At 42.4% G+C, this 26,507-nt stretch overlaps 1 protein-coding gene across 1 annotated transcript in view; it reads right to left on the bottom strand.

Annotated features, from left to right (window-relative positions):
• Window positions 1-25,928, bottom strand: part of LOC123774943 (ionotropic receptor 21a) — a 37,238-nt gene extending 11,310 nt beyond the window's left edge. The window contains exons 1-8 of the mRNA XM_069319079.1: window positions 25,902-25,928; window positions 23,912-24,613; window positions 18,204-18,275; window positions 9,263-9,460; window positions 7,508-7,741; window positions 6,040-6,232; window positions 3,356-3,537; window positions 2,402-2,763 (exon numbers count right to left, since the gene is read on the bottom strand). Coding sequence (XP_069175180.1) covers window positions 2,402-2,763; window positions 3,356-3,537; window positions 6,040-6,232; window positions 7,508-7,741; window positions 9,263-9,460; window positions 18,204-18,275; window positions 23,912-24,613; window positions 25,902-25,928 — 1,970 coding nt within the window. The remainder of the gene's footprint in view (window positions 1-2,401; window positions 2,764-3,355; window positions 3,538-6,039; window positions 6,233-7,507; window positions 7,742-9,262; window positions 9,461-18,203; window positions 18,276-23,911; window positions 24,614-25,901) is intronic.
• Between the last annotated feature and the right edge of the window lie 579 nt (window positions 25,929-26,507).

Raw genomic sequence — 26,507 nt, 5'->3', positions numbered from 1 at the left:
TATTATGAAGAGAGAAGCCCAATTTCGAGTCCCTGAAGGGGGGGGGGGCAAGGATTGAGATGGAACAAGAGTGAAGTATGCAAATTGATGAAGGGGAAATACCAGAGGAAATATTAGTTATATGACATTAATACCAACACAAAAAGCAGAACACGGAACAATAAATATAAGTTGGAAAAAAATATTAGATTGAGAAAGAACGTTGGGAAGTACTGATTAGGGAAGAGGGTTGTAGATTTTGGAGCAAATTATTGGGTAATATAATAGACCTGGAACCGCTGGATTGTGTCTATCGTTGGTTAGTTATTGGGTGAATGAGTTTGGTTGGGTATAGATATGAGCTGCCTCGCATGGGTCAATAGTCCTGAAGTTTATTCTATTCTTATGTTAAGATGGACCGTCTCCCAGGGTGCTGCCTCCCAGGGTGCTGCCTCCCAGGGTGCAGCCTCTTAGGGTGCAGCCTCCCAGGGTGCAGCCTCTTAGGGTGCAGCCTCCCAGGGTGCAGCCTCCCAGGGTGCCGCCTCCCAGGGTGTCGAGGAGCGGGCCGCCGGTGCTGGCGTGGGCGTCATACTGCTGTAGGACGCGAAGGATAATTACCATGATCAGTGGGCATCCTGAGTGGCCTCTGTGCCTCCTGCCCTGGCGACAGATGCTCTGCCCCCCCGGGCCATTATCGCAGACAAGGATGCACTAGTCTACATTAATGACTTATATACATATATCCCGGATGGGAGGTACATTTCCCACCAGTGGCTTCAGCCTGCGTACCTGCGAACTGTGGCTCACAGTTGTGAGCCACAGTTCGGCTGCGGCTCACAACTGTGAATATAAGTGTTTCTTATATTCACAGTTGTAAGTGTTTCCCGTGGGATGGAGGCGGGTAGCAGCTTCTGGTGTTACACTTGGAATGATTGCCACTCTCAAACCTTTTCTTTTTTCTCTTGATTCCTGTAGTTGCCTTTCCACCTTATGGGGAAGATACCTTCTGGTCTCCTGTCTATCGTTCCCATCTTGGTCCCCTTATATTTGTTGGAATTGGAGTCTAGTAATCATTTGTTTTCCCTTTCCTGTAGTTGCCAACGTCTTCCTGTAATTGTCAGTAGCTCCTCGGGGTTTTAGATGAATATCAAATGGATTTAAACTATTTCACAAAGATAGAAATATTAGACAAGGCGGGGAAAGTAGCCATATATTAGGGATGATTTGAGATGCAATCTCAAAGAGGGAATCAAAACTGAGCTACACAGTTGCCACACACACACACACAGAACCACACACACAAAGCCACACACACACAGAACCACACACACACAGAACCACACACACAAAGCCACACACACACACAGAACCACACACACAAAGCCACACACACACAGAACCACACACACAAAGCCACACACACACACAGAACCACACACACAAAGCCACACACACACACAGAACCACACACACAAAGCCACACACACACACAGAACCACACACACAAAGCCACACACACAGAGCCACATTATTACCCTGATTCGTCCTAAGGTACAACTTAGGAATTCGTCCTAAGGTACAACTTAGGAATTCGTCCTAAGGTACAACTTAGGAATTCTTCCTAAGGTACAACTTAGGAATTCGTCCTAAGGTACAACTTAGGAATTCGTCCTAAGGTACAACTTAGGAATTCGTCCTAAGGTACAACTTCCTATGGAGATTTTTGATGGGAACGACAGCTGAGTAGTGGAGTTACAAGACCTTTAATGCGTGACGGCCAACGCCATGACCACTACCTGAGAGATTATGCCAATTTAAGAGACAACGGTAATACGAGTTAAAATAATAAACCTCACATTGTTTCAGTTAGTAAAACACTATTTGTCAAATACTGTTCTTAAAAGCTGACCCCCCCCCCCCCAATTTGTACCCGCAAAATATTGTAAGTTAAGGAGATGATGAACGTTAATCTTTTTGTTTGAGAAGCCGTTCACTTGAGACAGTTAAGCAAGTCCCAACTGTGTCTTGGTACAAGTGACAGGATTAACAACCCAGCGGGTTTTCTTCCTATTGGGGGGTGTTGTGAATGCTGCTATGGCGGTGTGTCCACTTATAGGATGAGTGACGCTGCCAAATACTGTCACCATAGGGAGTGTGTGCACTCACAGGATGAGTGACGCTGCCTAATATTGTCACCATAGGGGTGTGTTCACTCACAGGATAAGTGACGCTGCCTAATACTGTCACCATAGGGGTGTGTCCACTCGCAGGATGAGTGACGCTGCCTAATATTGTCACCATAGGGGTGTGTCCACTCACAGGATGAGTGACGCTGCCAAATAAACTCGACCTTTGGGACAAAAAAATATAAAAATAGTATGAGAGCGGAATCCAGAGTATGACCCAGGCCATCGAGGGTTACCTGAACCACTCCTCCCAGCCTCCAGTGTCCCTGACGCCCCAGCGGAGGCCGGAGTGGAGGAGCTGCTCGAGGGTGTCGACGGGGGCTGCAGGCAGCGGCACCATCAAGAAAGCTATCAGCGCCGACTTGTAGACGCTGGAGATGACCGTAGCTGCCACCCAGCTGGTCACCACCACCACACGGAGCCCCGACGACACGGGCACCAGCTGACACGGCTGCGCCTGCGTCAGGAAGAGGCCCACCGCGTACCAGACGGCGTTGTCCAACCGCAGGAACCATGTTCCTGGCTCCAGCACGCCCGCCAGACGCACCACCGGAGGCACCGCGGCCATCATGCCCACGAGGGCGCACCACACACTCGCCTGAAATAACAAAAGATACGTAAGGAAGGAGGAGGAGGAGCCATGATCACCACATCTTTCCATCAACTTCTGTTCTTCATTTGTTCCACCACTTTCTTCTTCCTCCCGTCCTCCCTCTCAGCTCCCCTTCCCTCACTTTTCCTTCCCTCATTACTTCCCTCTTCACTCACTCACACCAAGCGCACGCCGACATCGCTGTCATGTGTGTGGGCGATGAGGCATTTCCTTTGTTTTAACCTCTCCTTCCTTCTTTCAGCTTCCTCGTTGCTTATAGATTCAGCTACTCGGAACATGTTCCAAGTAGCACGGGCTATGGTGAGCCCGTAGTGGACTTAACCTGGCACAGGAGCGGTGCCTCAGCTTCCTTTGTTGTCGTTTCAGATTTAGCTACTCGGAACATGTTCCAAGTAGCACGGGCTATGGTGAGCCCGTAGTGAACTTACCTGGCACAGGAGCCGTGCCTCAGCTTCCGTTGTTGTTGTGTTAGATTTAGCTACTCAGAACGAAGTGTCCATGTAGCACGGGCTATGGTGAGCCCGTAAACTCTCCTCTTCCTCCTTCAGTTGTACACCTCAGCGTCACACCCCCTCACCTGGAAGGGCGAGGTGACGGCTGTGTACTGAGCGTCACCGGGTCGCGGCTTCGGGGTGACGAAGCAAGTGTAGTCGATGTTGTAGGGGCGGGTCATGTCCATGATCTTGAGGCGGTCTGCGGTGATGAAGTAGTTCGCGAACGACACTTCTGTTTCCCCTCGTACCGTCTCTCCGACCGCTCCTGTCAAGCAGTGTGCATGGTAGGCAAGCAACAGTGTTGAGCAGGTAGGTGTGTGTGTGTGTGTGTGTGTGTAATTATCTAAGTGTAGTTACAGGATGAGAGCTACGCTCGTGGTGTCCCGTCTTCCCAGCACTCTTTGTCATATAACGCTTTGAAACTACTGACGGTCTTGGCCTCCACCACCTTCTCACCTAACTTGTTCCAACCGTCTACCACTCAAAAAACACCAGCCACACACCTTACCACCCAGCCACCATAGAGTTGTGTGTGTGTGTGTGTGTGTGTGTGTGTGTGTGTGTGTGTGTGTGTGTGTGTGTGTGTGTGTGTGTGTGTGTGTGTGTGTGTGTGTGTGTGTGTGTATAGAAGCGAACACAAGTGTTGAACAGAATCAGCGCAATACAAGTCTACAACGTCATAACATATTTATATATATAATTAGGTGAACGTTTTGCGAAGACATAAATAATTAGCAAGTGATATTAAGCCATAAATAAACACTACTCAGAACACCAAAAGCGTCCGGCCAAATATTTACCTCAACATCCTGATATAACCAACGCACTCCAAGTTAACCAAAAAAACAAAAAATCATCATGATCTACGCTGAACATCCCACGACACATTTAAACCACACAAAAATAATAACCTTGAAGATAACAGGTATTTATTGGAGTATGATAACAGGTATTTATTGGAGTATATTAAATATCCCGGTGGTATATTGAAAAACAGAAAGCTAGCAGGTATTGTGAGTTATTATTAAACGTGACTAGCTGTTGCAGACTCACTCACTTGGCCTCAGAGGCGACAACTGTTCTGGCGTCAAGAAGTGTTATAACAAGTGTGTATGTAAGTACTAATGGATGTAATGGAAGAAGTTGGCTAGCGTGTGATTTGAAGCCTCATGCGTGTTACATATAGAATCAGTTCGTCAATATCTGTCATTGTGATGACGTGTTATATATATAAACAGTTGGGGGGATATATATATATTCATGAATTACGGGCTATTCATGTCCGTGCCACCTCCTGGTTGGCTTAATCTTAATCAATCAATCGATCTATTCATGAACACGGGTACAGGGGAGCGGAGCCGGCGGCGGCAGCCAGGCTGGGCGGGAAGGAAGCCATTGTCCCAGCCGTTCACAAGCCTATCTTGGCCCGCGTAAAACCACACCAAAACTATATCTTCATCTCTTCCAGGTCTTTAGGGGTATTATCATCGAAGCCTCGCCCAATAGATACCCGTAGATACATACTCTGCCTCCTATTACCCGTCTATCAGGTTCAAGTATGTTTATTGAGATATGAAAATACATTTCAAAGGGATAGAATATCTTAGGCTATTTCTACCCACCTCTTTCCCCCCTGTCTATCTATCTACTGAGATAAAGTACTGTCTGTTATACCCCTTTGACTCACCTTTCCCATGATTCCTCATGGCCTCCTGAGCCCCTCATAACACTCACAGTGACATGTTTAGGAACTTTTATGTTAGAATACGAAGCAACGCGTCTTTATTAATTCACAAGTATTGGCGTGTCTGGAGTCTGGCCGGTTGTATTATATTGTATTCTGTATGGAGGTTTGTATTGTATTTGTGTATATTTAAGTAAATTGACGCGTTGGGATTCGGGCAGTCAGATGCTGCTTAATAGAAGTGTAACACTATTCACGGTTATGATTCAATGTCAATGAGTTCTGCCACTTGAGGGAGATAAGATAAGATTGGGTAAAATTTTAGACACAGGCCGTTGACTTGAAGTAATTGTGTACAATCACCTAGTTGTGCTTGCGGGGGTTGAGCTCTGCTCTTTCGGCCCGCCTCTTTCATAGGGTGAAAGAAACTCAGCTCATCGTTTCGCGCCGGCGCCCGGGATCGAACCCGGGACCACAGGATCACGTGCCCAGCGTGCTGTCCGCTCGGCCACCGGCTCCGTGTACTCACCTAATTGTGTTTGCGGGGGTTGAGCTTTGTCTCTTTGGTCCCGCCTTTCAACTATCAATCAACTGGTGTACAGATTCCTGAGCCTACTGGGCTCTTATCATATTTCTATTGTGTGTGTGTATTCACCTAGTTGTGCTTGCGGGGGTTGAGCTCTGGCTCTTTGAGCCTATTGGGGTCTATCATACCTACACTTAAAACTGTGTATGGAGTCAGCCTCCACCACATCACTTCCTAATGCATTCCATTTGTCAACCAAATGGAATCGAATACACACACACACACACAGTGTGTGTGTGTGTGTGTGTGTGTGTGTGTGTGTGTGTGTGTGTGTGTGTGTGTGTGTGTGTGTGTGTGTGTGTGTGTGTGTGTGTGTATGTGTGTGTGTGTGTGTATGTGTGTGTATGTGTGTGTGCGCGCGCAATTCTTACAGTTTATGCTTACAATCCTTTCACATTCCTATGCAACTCAAAATTCATTCACTATTCCGTCATTACACCCTGACACGCCTCTACCCTTCCCCGTCACTCTCTCTCCTCTTCCCGGCTTCCTCTCACCTGTCCAGCTGCCATTCGCCAGCCGGCTGCCCCATTTCTCGCCATCTGCAGGCTGGTGGATCTCCAGGGTGAAGTTGAGGGCGGAGGCCAGCGTCTGGAGAAGCCTGATCTCCAGCCCGTCGTAGGTCGCCCTCCCGCCCGGCCCACGCTCCAAGATGGTGAATGGCCGGTAATCAAAGGTTGTCGCGCGGAACTGGGTCGAGTCATGAGAGTGAGTGAGAGTGAGAGTGAGAGAGAGAGAGAGAGAGAGAGAGAGAGAGAGAGAGAGAGAGAGAGAGAGAGAGAGAGAGAGAGAGAGAGAGAGAGAGAGAGAGAGAGAGAGAGAGAGAGAGAGAAAAAAAAAACTACCGCTCAGGATGAGTAAGGGGTGCACAATAAACTACCACTCACAGGATGAGTATGGGGTGCACAATAAACTACCACTCACAGGATGAGTATGGGGTGCACAATAAACTACCACTCACAGGATGAGTATGGGGTGCACAATAAACTATCGCTCACAGGATGAGTATGGGGTGCACAATAAACTATCGCTCACAGGATGAGTATGGGGTGCACAATAAACTACCGCTCACAGGATGAGTATGGGGTGCACAATAAACTACCACTCACAGGATGAGTATGGGGTGCACAATAAACTACCACTCACAGAATGAGTATGGGGTGCACAATAAACTACCACTCACAGAATGAGTATGGGGTGCACAATAAACTACCACTCACAGAATGAGTATGGGGTGCACAATAAACTACCACTCACAGAATGAGTATGGGGTGCACAATAAACTACCACTCACAGGATGAGTATGGGGTGCACAATAAACTACCACTCACAGAATGAGTATGGGGTGCACAATAAACTACCACTCACAGAATGAGTATGGGGTGCACAATAAACTACCGCTCACAGGATGAGTATGCGGTGCACAATAAACTACCGCTCACAGGATGAGTATGGGGTGCACAATAAACTACCACTCACAGGATGAGTATGGGGTGCACAATAAACTACCGCTCACAGAATGAGTATGGGGTGCACAATAAACTACCACTCACAGAATGAGTATGGGGTGCACAATAAACTACCACTCACAGAATGAGTATGGGGTGCACAATAAACTACCGCTCACAGAATGAGAATGGGGTGCACAATAAACTACCACTCACAGAATGAGTATGGGGTGCACAATAAACTATCACTCACAGAATGAGTATGGGGTGCACAATAAACTATCACTCACAAAATGAGTATGGGGTGCACAATAAACTACCACTCACAGAATGAGAATGAAATGAGCAATAAAGTAGCCATCACTCACAGCAACAATCAATTATTTTCCTTCAGTAAATTACTTTACTGTGGCCCAAAACCACAACTAAGTACATTATTGAATATATAAATCAGAATGCAAAAATAACAAATTCGGAAAAAATAAAGGAAAAAACTTGAATTCTCTCCAAACTTTACCGTGAACCCGTGGAAGTGAGCGAGCTTCCTGGGAAACCACTGGACGCCGCCAAAGTTCCTCCCATGTGGCCACGTGCCCAAGTTCCACCCACGTGGCCACGTGCCCAAGTTCGTTAAGGAAATACGCTGTTGGGCCAGGAAGAAGAGGTGGGTATACAGCGTCAGCGCCACTTGGCCGCCAGCGGCAGAGGATGTAACTAACAGCACGTTCGGGATCTTGTTGATCGGAGACGCCTGTAAGGTAGTATTGATCTCTTGATATGGCTGCGTTTAATGAACTCTTTTTAATGAACATATCATCATGCTGGACAAGACCTACGTGAAACAGTATCCATACAAAGGAGATTTTTTGAAACTCTTGCTACGTGCATCAGTCATGTTGTTTACATTGGATATTACAACATTCCTAGTATCTGAACAAATCCACAAGGGTCGTAATGAGGATTCGAACCTACGCATGGGATGTTCCTAGCGGCGCCTTCACAGTTGACTAAGGCGCAGCTGGGAACATCCCTTGCGTCGGTTCGAACCCTCATCACGGCCCTTGTGGATTTGTTCATTTGATATATCACGCTATTGTGATTTCTGCGTGTATTCCTAGTATCTATTTTGCATGTTTCGTTTGTTCTTGTCACCACATTTATTGTGTGCGGGGTGGATAGATATTGTTTATTGTTCCACAGCCTGGTTGATCAGTCCAGCAACCAGGAGGCCTGGTCGACGACCGGGCCGCGGGGACGCTAAGCCCCGGAAGCACCTCAAGGTATCCTCAAGGTATTATGTTGAGTCTATTTTCACTTTTAACTCTTATACATCGGCTCACTTCCCTATAGAAATGTAATGACATTAGATGTTTTTTCTATAAATCTCAATAGTCATCAGGATTTGACATCTCTTTGGCTATTATTATCTAATACAACGAGTAAACAATGTTATTGTCCATAAAAGATAATTATTTAGAAGTACTTGGGAGCTGTGGCAAGCAGTGAGCTCACAAAATGTTGTTCTACAAAATATTAAGTCAGAGATAATTTTTTTGTCTGTATTTTCATGTTGTTTAATTTACACAAATGTACTTTGTTCTCTGGGTCATCATTCCTTGTACGGAACACGTAAATTAAGATGTGACTATCCAAATTAAGAAAACATCACTATCAGAATTTAATTCATTATATATTATGTATATCCAAGGAAGTACAGTTTAAGAAAGTTTTTAATATTTAAAAAATTTTTTAACTTATAATATGCAAACAGGTTTATACAAGCAAATCGATTCTTATAAAAATTGCGCATAGTAGTGATCCACAGCCAAGATAATTGCGCATTCTAAGGGCTAGCTCTAAGCTCTGATAACTAACTTGGTTCCTCTTCCTTTTTAAGGAAATTACAATAATTCAATAAACCAATACGATATATTAAGAACTTTAATGTAAATTGTGTCTGATCAAAGAGACCGCTTAGAACCCAAGACGAAATAGTCAGTATAGAACCATTTATCAGTTGAGAAATATTGATATACGTATGCAAGTGCAGGGTGTTTAGAAATTATACAGGTAATCCCCTCCCCCTTCCGGGTCTATCCCTTGGACTGGTTGGTACAGCGAGCCTATAGTTCCTTCACGACATCCTAGAAACCTAGCTCCTATTCTAACTATCCTTTTCATCCTCGTATCTACTGTAGTCTCATCCATCCTCGTATCCTAGCGCCTATAGTCCCACTATTCCTTCCATCGTCACAACTTCCTGTAAGCTCACCTGCAGGAAGGCGAGGACACCGTCGGGGCGAAGGTGTGTAACTAAAACAAACTTGGCGTGAAGATCGAGGCTGTCCTGGTGGAGGGCGTCAAGCAGCTGGAGTAGTCTGTGCGGGTCGGTGACCAGGAACAGGTAGTGGGTGCAGGTTTCTTGCCCCACCCTCAGGTACTGGCTAGCCAGGAGCGGCCCACCGTCTTCCTGTGAGACACACAGTGATCACTCTGTAAATACTATCTGAGTACTGGAACACTTGATGATATACTGGACTTTTATACCCAATATTGACTGTGTAAGGCATCGGCTATGTAATATGTGTGATTTAACTAAGGCTTGAGATTATGAAAGCATTAAACACCCTTTGTGATTAACAATACACTAGGGTGTATTTCAACTTTTTGGTTAGGGAAATATTTGATGGTATGGTAAATACAGGCGTCATTAGGCTCATCGCAGCGCTTAATTTAATACCAATCTTAAGTTTGAATAAATATAAACTGCACTTTTACCATATAATCCAAGTTGCGGTGATTAACAATGCCACCCATCTTAAAAAAAATCAAGAGGCCATCAAAATAGCAAATAACACATTTAAAAAGATATAAACAAATGGAAGGAGAGGTATATTTAGGTGAGGATGATAGGCTGGTGATGAAGGCGCGTGTAATAGTGGGAGGTTGAGCCCTAAACGAGTCTCAAAGCGTTGATAGAGTTCCAGCCGAACAGACAAGTGACCTACAACCAGGGAAATGACTACGGACTTGCTGGCCTTGACCCAGTGCCATCCCGGGACGCTGTTTATATGGTGACATTTTATTCAAACAGCCGACTGGATTACATACACCCTTAAAGCCAAGCATTAGTGGATTTAATGAGGTTTGTAATGTTTCATGTTGATATAAAATGTAAGAAAATTAAAAATGCAATAATTATGCTACTTTCTGAATACATTTTTTGTGTGTATATAGGCAGGCAAGAGGGTTACTCAGTAGACAAAATATTGAAGTTCTTGCGAGACAGGATCACGTATAACATTTGGGGTTGACGGCTCAAGCTTTATGATGATATGGAAAATTGGTTTACTGAGAATTATATAAAATATATATAAATGGAGCTAAAAATTTATATATATAAATTATACTGTATATTATTTAATAAAGATAAAAAATAACAGCCGACTGAATGACCCTTTGAGTTATATCAACCAAACAGCAAGTGTATAGAGATAAACATGCATCAAATAATAAACAATTATTTTCAAAGGTCAGCGTTGGTAATACAATAATAACACCAATCTTCAATAAATACAAATTAAATTAAACTTAACCAGAATTTCGTCCAGTCTTTTAAAAATATATAACCTCTTGATACACCTCACACGAGTCTACGGCGAATATGTTAAGAACAAATTTTGAATTATTAAGCTCAAATAAACCAACGAAGGAGAGGAAGACGTAAGCTGTTGGAGACACTAGGCTGCTGGAGAGGTAACGAGCAATGCTATTGATTGATTGATGAAGATTAAGCCACCCAAAAGGTAGCACGGGCATGAATAGCCCGTAAGTGGTGGCCCTTTTGAGCCATTACCAGTATCAATAGATGATACTGGAGATCTGTGGGGGTGCGACTGCACCCTGCGTGAAGAGAGATGTCTCCCGTGTGGAGCAATGCTAACGGCGTTGATTACTTTATAATAGTGCCGCTGCGCACATTACAGGGTTAAGGAGTGTGTGTGTATACACCAACTGCAAATGTCTGAAACAGCAAAATAAATAAATAAAATACGTTTAATAGGATATAACGCTCAACAGACACAAAATCTGTTTATTTCAATGTGCTTAATTTTGTATATAAATATTTAAAAGCTCAAAATTATAACAAGCGCAGACTTTTAAGATAAAGGATTGAAACAACAAGCAGCAGACTTTAAAAACATGCTTGCGAACACGGCTTTATCAAGTTGCAGGAGGGTGAAGCAGGCGGCCAAGGTATACGAACGACGCAGTTGACCTCGGGTTTTAATGTTCCTTTAGGATAAACTCTTGAATATTGAGCAAAATGACACATTGTTGCTGATGTTGGAACCCCGAACACCTGCTTTTAAGACTTGCAGCGAAAAGCAACTATTTTGTTCTCTTTACTAAATAATATACAATATAAATATCATATATTCATCAATTTATAAGGGAATATAAATTGTATATAGTTTCTATAATTCTCAGTAAACAAATTTTCCAAACTCATTCATTAAACAACCAACCGAGTCATCTTCACGGTTAAAGAAATTAACAAATTATACAAATTACGTATGTTAATCAATTCAAAACATGGCTTATAAATTCAGCAAGGTGTGCCACGGGTTCAGATCCAATGTCGTATAAGTCTGCAGGGTTCAATCTTCGAGACCGATGTCAAGGCTCTATGTAAAGTGAATTTGCATTGCGCCCATGTTTGCATATTAACCCAAGAAAATACAGCGCGCAGGTGCAATAATAAGTAGCTTTTATGATTATATGCAACACGCAGCTTCATATGGCTCCTCCATATAAGCAACATTCTCCTCTTGAATGGGTACTGTTGCATCACGGAGACCACAGCCTAATGGAGTTCATCGTACCTGGAACATGTACCCGCAACATTCTCCAGTTGAACCGCCCGCAATATTCTCTATATACATTATCCAGTTGAATGTGTGTTGTTGCATCGCGGGGATCGCCTAATTCATAAAGCAAGTATCACAACTGCTTCAGTCTCATCAATATTTTAAAAAGGTTTTCTTGTCTCTCGGTGTCCCAAATTTCATGTCATTCAAGAAACATTAAAAGTTACGAAATCTTCTTCAACAACGAAGTAACCTCATTGTTTAATTTCACTGACCTTATTGTATACGCAGTTTATTAATTAACTGATTATGCCTAATTTACGATGCTCTTAACTAGAATCAACCTAAAGTTGGTATTAGGGGGGTAGAAATAGCCTAAGCTACTCTATCCCTTTGAGATGTATTTCTTTCCTTTCTTAGTCTCAATAAACATACTTGAACTTGAAAGTTGGTACTCTTACGAAAACTTTCCCTCTTACGTGTACTGTATAATCAATCGTGAAAGAAACTTTGCCCATTGTTTCTCGCCGGCGCCCGGGATCGAACCCGGGACCACAGGATCACAAGTCCAGCGTGCTGTCCGCTCGGTCGACCGACTCCTAATTGTTTTAATTTGTATTTTGTATTAAATAAACTGGATGGTGTTTCTCTGCATTTTAATTATTAAATAAACTAGACACAGCTGTTATTTCCACTTGAATACTAGCAAATCAACGAAAACAATGTTATTCCGCCCAAGCAGCCTATCAACGCCCAGTTAAAAACATCACCAGTTTTAAAACAACAGCCCATCACCAGTTAAAAGCATCACCAGTTTTAAAACAACAGCCTATCACCAGTTAAACCAATGCTCTTCCAATCAAGCGACATAGCAACGAATCAACGTCCATCCCGCTATTAAAACTATGCTACCCCCCGATCCAGTAGCATAGGAGCCAACCACTGACCTTCACACTAACAACAACAAATGCGCCGATCTAGTAGGCTACAGCAGCCAATCAACGGCCTTCAATCGCCAACAACAACAAACCTAATCCGGACGAGTGTTCCAAGCCATCACTCTCGTCAGGAGGCGGCGGGGGTGCGCGAGTGGCTCTGTGGGGGAGGCACTTCGTCATCAACACCATGGTGAGGACGACCATTTAGTCTGGCGGGAGGATGGGCCAGACATTAGCGTCTTCCTGGGCCCTGTACACACACACACGCGCGCGCACCTTCTCCACCCCCTACCGCTAGCCTCGTGCGAAAACGAGGCGAGGATGCACATTGCAACAATACATGTATATGTATTTTAATTGATTTAAATGAGAAGTAGGTGTTTAACTTCTGTTGGAATATTTGAAGTACTAAGGTGAAGCATTTATAGCAATCCGTCCTCGACTCAAGTCCATTACATCCAGCGGTCGACCCCCACAGACGCATTCATCAATTTTTACATGTTGTTCATACAAAACGCGAATTTTCTCGAATATAAATTAATATTATAATAGCATATAGTGCATATATAGGCATAGATTAGGTGTTTAGGTTCTGTTGGTGATTATTTGTAGTACGTGGGTGAAGGATTTATAGCGTTGTGGTTCGAACAAAATTCATCAGTGAAGCACTTGTTCCCGAAGTGTTCGAACGTCATCAGTTGTGTGTCCTGTGTAAACCGCTTTTCATTCATAAACAGGGGGGTTTGGCGGTTGGATTAACGAGCTTGGATCTTTGTATGCGAGGACGGGCTGGTGGATTAACGAGCTTGGACTTGTGTTCATGAGGACGGGCTGAATCTGCAACCCGTCCTCAGAGCGTAAGGACTCGGAATCCTCAACTCGATTGTTTACGCAATAATTGTCGTCTAATTTTAAGCACGTTGTTGAGTTTTAAATATATTTCTTTCTTGTGCATATATCTTTGTCCTTTATTGTGTATATAGTTTATTTTAGGTTTTAATTTTAGTATGTTTTAATATACATATGTATATATATATATATATATATATATATATATATATATATATATATATATATATATATATATATATATATATATTTATATATATATATATATATATATTATATAGATCGATCATTGGTACGGTGGTCACGGTACTGTGTACGTTTAGGGGTGATCCTGGACGGCATGGGTTCGAATCCTGGCCGGGTCAAAGAGTTCTTAGTGATCTATGGCTTGCGCGTTCATGCAGCTTTCTCACGCACATATATATGTGTGTGTGTGTGTGTGTGTGTGTGTGTGTGTGTGTGTGTGTGTGTGTGTGTTTATATAACAATGATGATCCTCTGAGGGATCATAGTCACAATAAATGTGGGTAATAACATTTCATTCACTTGGGCTTTAAGAGCCTCAAACAACAATCCCAAGAGCTGGAGACTTACTACTTAGATGCTCACGAATTAACCCCTTTCACTGCTCAGCCCGTCCTCCAAACAAAAACCCAAAAGTGATTCCATCCACCCACCAAACCCCCTGTTTGTGAATGAAAAACAGTTTACACACGACTCACAACTGATTTCGTTCGAACACTTCCAGGACATGTGCTTCACTGACAAATTATGTTCGAACCACAATGCTGTAAATGCTTCACCTACGTACTACAAATACAAATAATGGCCAACAGAACCTAAACACGTAACCTATCCTAATCTATGCCTACATATGCACAATATGCTAATATATAATATTAATTTATATTTGAGAAAATTCCTGTTTCGAATGAACAGCATGTTACAATTTATGAATGCGTCTGTGGGGTCCACCGCTGGATGTAATGAACATGAGTCGAGAACGGATTGCTCTGCTCGAATCGCCAAATTAGATTTTCCCATTTGATTTGTTAACTATTTTTAGCCATGCGCACCTTGATGTACTGATTTTAAAATAGCTGCGCAGTTTAAAGGTTAAAAGTACTCGTGCAGGACGCTGTTGTTCTTTGTTGCACAATATTCATAATAGCTTCGAGATGGTGTTCTCCGCATACAAGACGAGGCTATGTACACTACCGCAGGACGCGGGATAATACTGCCAATACCATACACCACCAGTTAACTTCAGTGTGGTTCGGTAACTCGCTGGTATAAACATTACCAGTGTTCAGAGGAAGGGAGGAATGACAGGGAGTGGAAGCTCTCCGGCCGAGGTCAGGTCCCAGAGCTGGTTAAGACAGTGCGGTATGGGATTGTGATTACTTATGTGATAAGTAATATAAGTATGAGATTGATTACTTGGTGCCTTTAGTCGGAATCTTTCACCTACACGGGTTGATATCCTTTACACGGAAAGATTACACAGTCTGAGATTGATTACCTGCAATGACTCGAAAATATGTTTTGTTGATACGTTAAAGATTGCATTATTACTTAAACCAACTTAAGGCACTATGTGAACAATTGTCCGCAGAAAGAATGCATGGCATTATAACACTGTGTGGCATGGAACATTCTAGAGAGTGAATACATGGCAAATAACGTATCATGGAACATTCTAGAGTGAATACATGGCAAATAACGTATCATGGAACATTCTAGAGAGAGAGAACGCATGGCGATACAACAATACGTGTGTCATAGAACATTCTAGAGTTTCTAGATGTTACAGACTGCCAATACAGGAGAAGACACAAGTTGACGAATATCAAAGGATTCAGTCACTGATGATTTTCTGGAGAGGACGACTATTATATACCAAACACATACGCAACTACTTACGAAACCTATACATCTTTCGTAAATTGTGGGGACTTTTGTTTACATTTATTGAACACTTTATGAACCCTGAAGCATTACGAGGCTATTTATAACAACAGTAATCTTAGGTTGTGAAACTTTAAATGCTCACAAGGTGTTTAGTTAATGCAAACAATGCCATGATTATAGCACAGACGGACGGGTTTCAAAAAACGGTTGCATCAAATCATACTACTTGTGTAAAGGGGAAATCTGTATGTTTATCTCTCAGAATGTTCGGTAATATGTTTATTATTTGTGATGTGTTTCTATGTATATATTAACACGATGTACTGAACGGGGTGAGGATAGCTTGAGCTACCTCGTCCCTTTGTGTGTATTTTACCTCAATAAACTTATTTCAATTTCAATGCTGGGTGAACCCTGGCTAGGGCATGATAAAGCTTGTAGCATCTTGAAGTGAACCCTAGGGAGCGAGAGGAGACACAAGGAGCCCAGCAGCTGGCGGGGAGCCAGGAGGAGGAAATTAGCCCCAAGGTCATGAGTACATCAAGAGACACATGTTGTACGATACACAACATGCTGGAGTGTAATCAGCAAGGGGCTCACTCTCCAGTGTCACGCCAGGCTAGGCTTTATCATTACCGCCAATTATAATACACACACACACACACACACACACACACACACACACACACACACACACACACACACACACACACACACACATATATATATATATATATATATATATATATATATATATATATATATATATATATATATATATATTATTATACCATCAATAGGTCAACCTCAGCTAATTCCAAGTATTGAAAATGTGGGGCGTAGAAGTAGCTTCCTTACTCTACCATCTATTGCAGGTCTTAATGCAAGCGGCAGAGGCTACCCTAGAGGAATATATATATATATATATATATATATATATATATATATATATATATATATATATATATATATATATATATATATCAAAAGGAGAGCACTGGGTACGAGCAAAAGGAGAGCACTGGGTACGAGCAAAAGGAGAGCACTGGGTACGAGCAAAAGGAGAGCACTGGGTACGGATTTCACCATTTCTTTAGAAGCAGAAAAAGGAGGGTAGAAATAGCCTAAGCTTCTCTATCCCTTTGAGATGTATTTTTTCTTGTCTCAATAAACATACTTGAATTTGAACTTGAAGCAGAAAAATCGAAGCATTGTTTTTTTTTTAAGATTAGTATCAGAGTTAGAGTAACTCTACTATGAAAACAGGCTATTCAATATCAATTTAATAAAACTAGTATACTAGTATCTACAAACGAGCAAAGAAATTTGCAGAAGTATCCAGCCTAAAACAAGCAAAAACAAGATTTCACGAAAACCCGCCTACAAGGTCCGTAGAAGACACAAGAATTTGCAGTGGCCAGACTTGGGAAATTCTAACGCGGGACACAGGAATCCTCACGGAACCTCAAAAGTCGATACAGTTTAAGTCATACAGTCTAAGATTCTGAGTGGTCTGTACAAGCAGCTCCAAGAACTCATACACCGCCAAAAGCAACATTTCTTAGCTTTTTAAAAATAAATATGTTAATATAAAGCTTTTATAGACCCCCTCAAAGCAATGATGTCACGTGAACGCCTGTTTTATGTAAACATATCTAAGAAACGATCAAGCATCGTTTGCCTTTGCTCCAAGTGATTGGAAATATCGACGGTTCCAGTATTGTTGATGATACTCCTTTCATATCAGAACAGCCATCAAAACTGCAAATTCAAAAAGATTTAAAAAATGTCAACATCCGCAGTGATATCGTAGGCTACTGTGGCGGGAGCCATATTCAAATTGCGCGCCGGCGGGAGCCATATTCAAATTGTGCGCCGGCGGGAGCCATATTCAAATTGCGCGCCGGCGGGAGCCATATTTAAATTGCGCGCCGGCGGGAGCCATATTCAAATTGCGCGCCGGCGGGAGCCATATTCAAATTGTGCGCCGGCGGGAGCCATATTAAAATTGCGCGCCGGCGGGAGCCCTATTAAAATTGCGCGCCGGCGGGAACATTTCCCTCCTCCAGGTAATACCCGGCTACTGGCCGCGCCGCCGTCAGTAAACAACCTCACCTCCTGGGGACCACAACTGACTTCCACACTGCACCTTCGTTCTGCATCCAAGGACTCTGAGCTCGGGGGCTCTCCCGTCTACTCCAGAAGCCTACTAGACTCCAAAGACCCTAGCCTCAAGGTAAGCCTCATATCTTATGTAACCCCCTAATCACCTTGTGGAGGTTTGCAACTAGATTAGTCCCCAAATTCAGAGACCTCAGTTATGATGATAGAACTCAGCTTCATAACCTTAGAGAAGAGAAGAAACAGCGGGTATATGAAAACTACCTACACAATTTTGAAGTGAAATAGGTAAAGTGGATAAAATTTTGAAGTGAAATAGGCAAAGTGAATAAAAAGAAGTTTATTTGAATTAAAAAAGAGGCAGGAGAAGTCGGTGTAAACACAATTGAGTCGAAGAGATTTAAGGAAGTTCTCATTCTCTGTACAGGTCTGAGGTTGTCGTCTGGTTATGTTTAAAAATTATTTATATATATACATATAATTGAATTATATATAAACAAGAGAGAGAGCATAAGGCACGTACCTGGGAGGGAGGTGGCAGAGTAAAGACTGTCACTGGGCACACCTGTTCCTCTTCCGACCCTCCGCTTCCCACCTGAAACATTAAAGTGTTCCTCTTCGGTTATCAGAAGCAAGAAGGTCGGGGCCATGAGCATTTGAGTTAAGGGAGTCTTAGTCAAACGTTTTGAAGCAAGGAAGTCAAGTATAAACAAGTTTTGAGACAAGGAAGTAAGGTATAAACAAGTTTTGAAGCAAGGAAGTCAAGTATAAACAAGTTTTGAGGCAAGGAAGTAAGGTATAAACAAGGTTTGAAGCAAGGAAGTAAGGTATAAACAAGTTTTGAAGCAAGAAAGTAAGGTATAAACAAGTTTTGAAGCAAGGAAGTAAGGTATAAACAAGTTTTGAAGCAAGGAAGTCAGGTATAAACAAGTTTTGAGGCAAGGAAGTAAGGTATAAACAAGTTTTGAAGCAAGGAAGTCAGGTATAAAAAAGTTTTGAAGCCAGCTAGTCATGGATAAGGACTGACTCATCGAAATTATGAATAAGTAGCACTGATGGGGTGTGAAACAAGGGTGGGCCTTAATATGGAGAATGATGACAAAGGGGCTAAGACGGTGACTGTGGAGGGAGTAAGGTTAAGGGAGGGAATGAAGGATTAATTAAGGTAAAGGCGTCTGGAACATGTTCTTCTGAGGTATATTAACAATATATGGAAGAAAATGTACTAAACATTGGGTATATATATATATATATATATATATATATGTCGTACCTAATAGCCAGAACGCACTTCTCAGCCTACTATTCAAGGCCCGATTTGCCTAATAAGCCAAGTTTTCATGAATTAATGTTTTTTCGTCTACCTAACCTACCTAACCTAACCTAACCTAGCTTTTTTTGGCTACCTAACCTAACCTTACCTATAAATATAGGTTAGGTTAGGTTAGGTAGGGTTGGTTAGGTTCGGTCATATATCTACGTTACTTTTAGCTCCAATAAAAAAAAATTGACCTCATACATAGAGAAAAGGGTTGCTTTATCATTTCATAAGAAAAAAATTATAGTAAATATATTAATTCAGGAAAACTTGGCTTATTAGGCAAATCGGGCCTTGAATAGTAGGCTGAGAAGTGAGTTCTGGCTACTAGGTACGACATATATATATATATATATATATATATATATATATATATATATATATATATATATATATATATATATATATATTATATAATATATATATATATATTTATTATATAATATATATATATATATATATATATATATATATATATATATATATATATATATATATATATATATATATATATATATATATATGTCGTACCTAGTAGCCAGAATGCACTTCTCGGCCTACTATGCAAGGCCCGATTTGCCTAATAAGCCAAGTTTTCCTGAATTAATATATTTTCTCTAATTTTTTTCTTATGAAATGAAAAACCTTCCCATTTCTTTATGTATGAGGTCAATTTTTTTTTATTGGAGTTAAAATTAACGTAGATATATGACCGAACCTAACCAACCCTACCTAACCTAACCTAACCTATCTTTATGGGTTAGGTTAGGTTGGGTAGCCGAAAAAGTTAGGTTAGGTTAGGTTAGGTAGTCCAAAAACAATTAATTCATGAAAACTTGGCTTATTAGGCAAATCGGGCCTTGCATAGTAGGCTGAGAACTGCGTTCTGGCTACTAGGTACGACATATATATATATATATATATATATATATATATATATATATATATATATATATATATATATATATATATATATATATATATATATATATATAACGAAGAAGTCACGAAGTCACGACGAAGTCACGACGAAGTCAACGACATCATTAAAAGAAGCCTTGCCTCTGCTCAGTGTCCAGCGGAGAGAGAGCCCCGCAACCTACTGAACCGTGACTCTGTTAGCTTTGCCGGCCGACCAGACGGAATCACACTGCGTCCGTGGAAGGGTGGCAGGCAGTTAGCATGGGACTATACTTGCGTATCCACCCTGGCAACGACATACATCACCCTCTCTGCCGGCACGGCAGGAGCCGCAGCGACACACAGAGAAAAACAAAAGTCAGTCAAGTACAGGCAATTAGATCAAAGGTACAATTTCGTTCCAATAGGGTCTGAGACCCTAGGCCCATGGGGTGAGAGTGCAAGAAGGTTTCTTAAGGATCTTGGTTCCAAGCTCATTGACACCACAAGAGACCCTAGAGCAGCAAGTTTTCTCTTTCAGCGCCTCAGTGTCGCGATCCAGAGGGGAAATGCCCGCTGCATCCTCGGTTCCTGCCCGGCGTCGGAGGAGTTCGAGGAAATCTACAGCCTCTAGGAAGCGAACTTTTTCTTGTGTCCTCTTAATGTTCATTTTTTGTATAAAATCAGATATGTAACTGTATAACCTTGCATAATAAAGTGTACATCATAATAAAAAAAAAAAGGGGGTGGTAGGAGAAGTGAACACTCTTTCGTATTCAGAGTTAAATGTCAAGTTTTTCCCTGAGTGCTCTGTGTTCCCTTCTCTGAGGCTGTGGGTCCCTATAATTACACCAGTGGTGGTACCCCCCTATATATATATATATATATATATATATATATATATATATATATATATATATATATATATATATATATATATAGACAACTAACACAACACCTATACCCCCTATTAGACTATTTTACAGGAACTTCTTTTCCACAGCTCATAAAACAGAGGAAAGGGTCCTGAAAGATATTGTTAATAGAAACGTCATCCCTACAGACAAAAATCAGAGGATACAACTGACGATTTACTATAAAACCAGAAAAACGGCCAGCCTACTCATGAGAAACTCTCCAGACACAAAACAGAACGCTTTAAAAGAGACAAACGTCGTCTATGCCTTCAAATGCCCACTTGGGGACTGTAAGCTCCAAAAAACCCAGTATATAGGCAAGACAACAACATCTCTTTCTAGGCGTTTAACGATGCATAAACAACAGGGCTCCATTAAGGAACATATAATCTCTTCCCATAACCAAACCATCGCCAGAGAAATCCTAGTAAACAACACAGAAATCATCGATAGATACAGCGATAGCAGGCGGCTTGACGTTTGCGAGGCACTACACATCAAGAAGTCAACACCAGCAATCAACAGCCAATTATTGCACAACTATATTCTACCCACCTTAAGACTCCGCTCCAATATAGAAGCATCAAGAAATATGGACCAATAGGCTTTCTACAAACACTTCTATTCAATACCCATTGTTTCTGTTCTGTCTTGTGTTGATACTTTTAATACCCTATTAATATCCCCTAGTGTTCTGTCTTGTGTTAATGCCACATCACCCTTCCCACCTCACTCAAATGTAATGCCACATCACCCTTCCCACCTCACTCAAATGTAGATATAAAATCAGGGAAACGCAAGTTCTAATCAGTTGTGTATTTGTGAAGTCTTTGAAAATGTAATAAGTTTTACGAAACGCGCCCGTGTCGCGTCAGACTAGAAATAAAAATGAATTTTGGAGAAGTGATTTTTGATTTACCTCCAACAGTGAAGCGTAATGTACGAAAGATTGAGAAAATTCGTGTTAGAATTATTAATCTTACTTTTTCGGTCATATTTAATAATATATATATATATATATATATATATATATATATATATATATATATATATATATATATATATATATATAATATATATATAATATATAATTATTGAATTTTAACTATCCACGGTATTGCTGCAACTATACATATTCTATATCTCTATATATACTATACCTGCAACAAAATCTTATATGTATACTTTTGTAAATGTATATTTCGGAGGCAGTGGTACTGAAGGTTAAGTCTGGTCCAAATGAATTTTTGTATCCGCTGTAATTCCTCCAGTTTTTATTTTTTATTTTTTACGTCTTCTATAATGGGGTTTCTACGTTGGTTCTTTGTAAACAACTCTTGAAACCTATTCTTGAGCTCTTCTCACATAACTTGTTATCGTTTTCCATGGCAATTTCCTCTCTTCTCTTCTACCTGATTGCGCGGTCTCTTATTGTGTTCTTCTCCATATATGGCTCTAGATCAGCTGTTGTGGATATGTATGTACTCACCTAGTTGTGCTGGCGAGGGGTAGAGCTTCGGCTCTTTGGTCCCGCCTCTCAAGTGGCACTCTAATGGTGTTCCTGAAACCTGTACGTGTGCAGGTGGCATTCACCTAGTTGTGCTTGCGGGGGTTGAGCTCTGCTCTTTCGGCCCGACCCGCCTCTTAACTGTCAATCAACTGTTACTAACTACTAATTATTTTTTCCACACACACACACACACAACTAGGAAGTAGCCCGTAACAGCTGGTTAACTCCCAGGTACCTATTAACTGCTAGGTAATAGGAGAATCAGGGTGAAAGGAACTCTGCCCATCTGTTTCCGCCGGCGCCAGGAACCGAACCCCGGTCCACAGGACTACGTATCCAGCGTGTTGTCCACTCAGCCACCAGTGCCCTGCCCTGACACACACACACACGTGTGTGTGTGTGCTTACAAGTGTGTACGTGCGTATTTGTAAGCATCGATGCAGGTGAAGCCAGAGCATATAAATATGTGGATGTGTGAATAAAACTTACACGTATTAATTCTAAGTTGCAAGGCAGCATACATACATACGTGTTTATGCTGTGGTCGACACCCCTTGTATTATGTCTTCAGCACACGCCGTCTCTAATACACCTGTCTCTCTCTACACCAGACGCGTCTTGTCATATATATATATATATATATATATATATATATATATATATATATATATATATATATATATATATATATATATATATATATATATATATATATATATATATATATATATATACACACACACACACCTTACGCAAGGTTCAATTAATGCTCACACCTGGTTTGTATTGGGGGACGGTGCCAGCTGCAAAGTTGGAGGTTTGCGAGTCAGGAATCGTAGGCTGTTTCGGGTCTGGTTAAGGTAGGTTACGTTATGTTAGGATTAGGTTAAGTTAGGGTACGCTAAGTTAAGGTAGGTTAAGTTAGGTACTTGTCATGCCTACATAATAATACGTAATAAACTAAGGCTATTTGGTGTCGATGGATACGTTTTGCACGTAATTAGGCCTAAGGTAGTTTTTTTTATTAGGCTTAAAGCATGTTATTTTTTGTATTAGGCTTAAGGTAGGTTATTTTATATTGCTTGCAAGATACATTTAACACTGTATAACAATATTATGTGTTATTTTTGCAACATATTAAATTACATGATGTCACGGCCGTGTAAAGTTAGCAACTCCCCCGATTTGTGTATCAAAAATTAGTTCATGTGTCATCTGGATACACATTAAAATAGGAAAGAGCGGCTTCACACTAACTTACAAGGGGGGGGGGGGAATCCTTATCCACAAACATCCATTCGCTGTGAGACATTACCAAGACATCCTACCTGTTGGCTGCCTGTTAAAAGATTCAACGTCATCCTTAAGACGCATTTGATACGTACGTCATCAACATGCACCTCTCATGTACGTCAATAACACGTCTTACGTACGAGGACACCTCTAATGTACGTCAACAACACCTCTCACGTACGACATCTTTCACGTACGTCACCACCTCTCACGAACGTCAACACAAGTCAGATATCGGTGGACGCGTCAACCGTTCCACGCTTCACGGACACACCAAAACCCAAGAGGCTCACCTCATTGTGCTGGAGGAAGAGTTGCACGGCCGGCAGGTGCAGGAGGTCGGTGGTGATGGCCAAGGCGCAGCGCCCCAGCTGCTGCCCTTTCACCGCCGTCAGCAGCGACGCCACCTCCAGCGCCCTCCCCCAGAACCTGTCGTCTGCAGCTTTTTGTGGGAAGGCCTTGGTGGGTTGTTCTTCGTCGTGGAGGTCTTCGGTGGGTTGTTCTTCGTCGTGGAGGTCTTTGGTGGGTTGTTCTTCGTCGTGGAGGTCTTTGGTGGGTTGTTCTTCGTCGTGGAGGCCCTTGGTGCGTTGTTCTTCGTCGTGGAGGCCCTTGGTGGGTTGTTCTTCGTCGTGGAGGCCCTTGGTGGGTTGTTCTTCGTCGTGGAGGCTATTGGTGGGTAGTTCATTGTCACTGTGTACCTTGGTGGCAACTGTATCCTTTGGAGCAACATTCGTAGCGTGGAGTGGTGTTCGTAGCACAGACCAGCGTTCGGAGTCAGCGTTCGTAGCGTGGAACAACGTTCGTAGTGAAACTGTTAATCGTTCCTCGGCTTGGAACGAGGAGAGAGAGGAAGGGATTGTCGAGGGAAGGGTTGACGGGCGGGCCGCAGGAACGGGTGTATTGGGTGCGGCGAGGAGCGCAGGGCGAGCATAGAGGGCGCATGCAGGACGGGTGAGAATAAAGAGTAGCAATAGAGCACACGCAGCAGAGAGAACCTGCAAAGAGAGAAAACAAATATATTGTAGCGAGGAATACATGTTGTGTACAACGGATATGTAACGTTATATATATATATATATATATATATATATATATATATATATATATATATATATATATATATATATATATATATATATATATATATATATATATATATATATATATATATATATATATATCTATATATATCTATATATATCTATATATATATATATATCTGGAAACTTCTTAGGCAATACGGGTACACATGAGGTGAGTACAGTGCTCTTGAGCTGGGTACAGTGATCTCAGGTGGGTGTCGTTGGCTCAGCGCTGAATCCACGTTGATCTTGGATATTTGGTCCCACTGGGTAGTCGGGGTATAATGTATATGAAACTGAAAGTATCCTCACCAACATGTTCTTATTTTGTATTGTTTACAATATCGTTGTTGATTGTTGAGTCTTAGAGATTGTCGCAGCAGGAGCAGCTAGTGGCTGACACAGCAGGAAGTGACCGTCTGGGAAGATGCAGTGCGTTCTGCTTCCTCTTATACTTAGGCTTCTCAACCACTCACATCGATCCTCACACCTCAGCTCACTTCACCTGAGCCTGCCTCACCTGAGCCTGCCTCACCTCAGCCCGCCTCACCTCAGCCCGCCTCACCTCAGCCCGCCTCACCTCAGCCTGCCTCACCTCAGCCCGCCTCACCTCAGCCCGCCTCACCTCAGCCCGCCTCACCTCAGCCTGCCTCACCTCAGCCCGCCTCACCTCAGCCTGCCTCACCTCAGCCCGCCTCACCTCAGCCCGCCTTACCTCAGTCTGCCTCACCTAATGCGTCGCATTTGGAACAAAGTCGAACAAACCGTTAAATAAGCGACGTAGCTGAATAAATCAAAGCACCGTAAAATTAACGTTTACTTCGTACCGGCCTCGATAAGTTATGTGAGAGGTTTGACTCTTGTGTGAGGGACTATCTTACACGGGTCTAGGTCGGCCACATTGCTCCCACTTAAGGTGGGTTGACCCCTATGGCAACAACCCCTCCGTCCCCCTACTTCACTGTAAAGTCATTGGAGATGAAAGGATTGCCTCAGACTCCATATATTATTGTTTTTTCAACTATTCCAAATATTACAGATACTGATATGCAAAGTGCGCGTTCTTCGGGCAGGTTTGCAGGCTCCTGTCACCAACATGGCGCAACCTTTTGTGGGTCAACCCAGGCCCTTTCCGACGCTCCGTCTAGTGACAAATACACAAATATCAGTCAGTTCTTTACTTGACCTTCTCATTGCATACCTGCGCAGTCTTGGGGCGTAAGGTCATCCTTCGTCTAATTGGTCCTTCAATTATGAAGACAATTTTGGTGTCACAGAGGCTGCTTTTCCCAGAGGAGCGAAGTAGGCAGGTGGATGGCTGTTGGCTGATTGGTTGGCTGGTTAGTTTGGACGGTTAACCAGCTGTCTGGCGGAATGGATAGCTGGATGGCTGACTGGTTGATTGGCTGGCTGGCAGGCAGACTCTTCGACTGGTTGATTATCTGGTCGTTTGGCTGTCTGCTGCTAACCTAGCTGGATGGTTGGTTACCTAATTGATTGGTCGGCTGGCTGTTTTGGCTGGATGTCTGACTGGTTGGCTGGCTGGCTGGCTGGCTGGCTGGCTGGATGTCTGACTGACTGACTGACTGACTGACTGACTGACTGACTGACTGACTGACTGACTGACTTGCTGGCTGGCTGACTGGTTGGCTGGATGTCTGACTGGCTGGCTGGTTAGCCGGAGGGCCTTCCATGAACTGATCATTGATCACCATAACTTCAGGAGGGCAACGAGACCTGACTCACCCTCTCCCCCACACCCCGACGCAGGTCCCCGGACTGGTAATAATTAATACAATCATAAATA

The sequence above is a fragment of the Procambarus clarkii genome, chromosome 92 (assembly GCF_040958095.1).
Source record: "Procambarus clarkii isolate CNS0578487 chromosome 92, FALCON_Pclarkii_2.0, whole genome shotgun sequence".
Lineage (NCBI taxonomy): Eukaryota > Metazoa > Arthropoda > Malacostraca > Decapoda > Cambaridae > Procambarus > Procambarus clarkii.
This window is presented reverse-complemented; position numbering and strand designations above follow the sequence as displayed.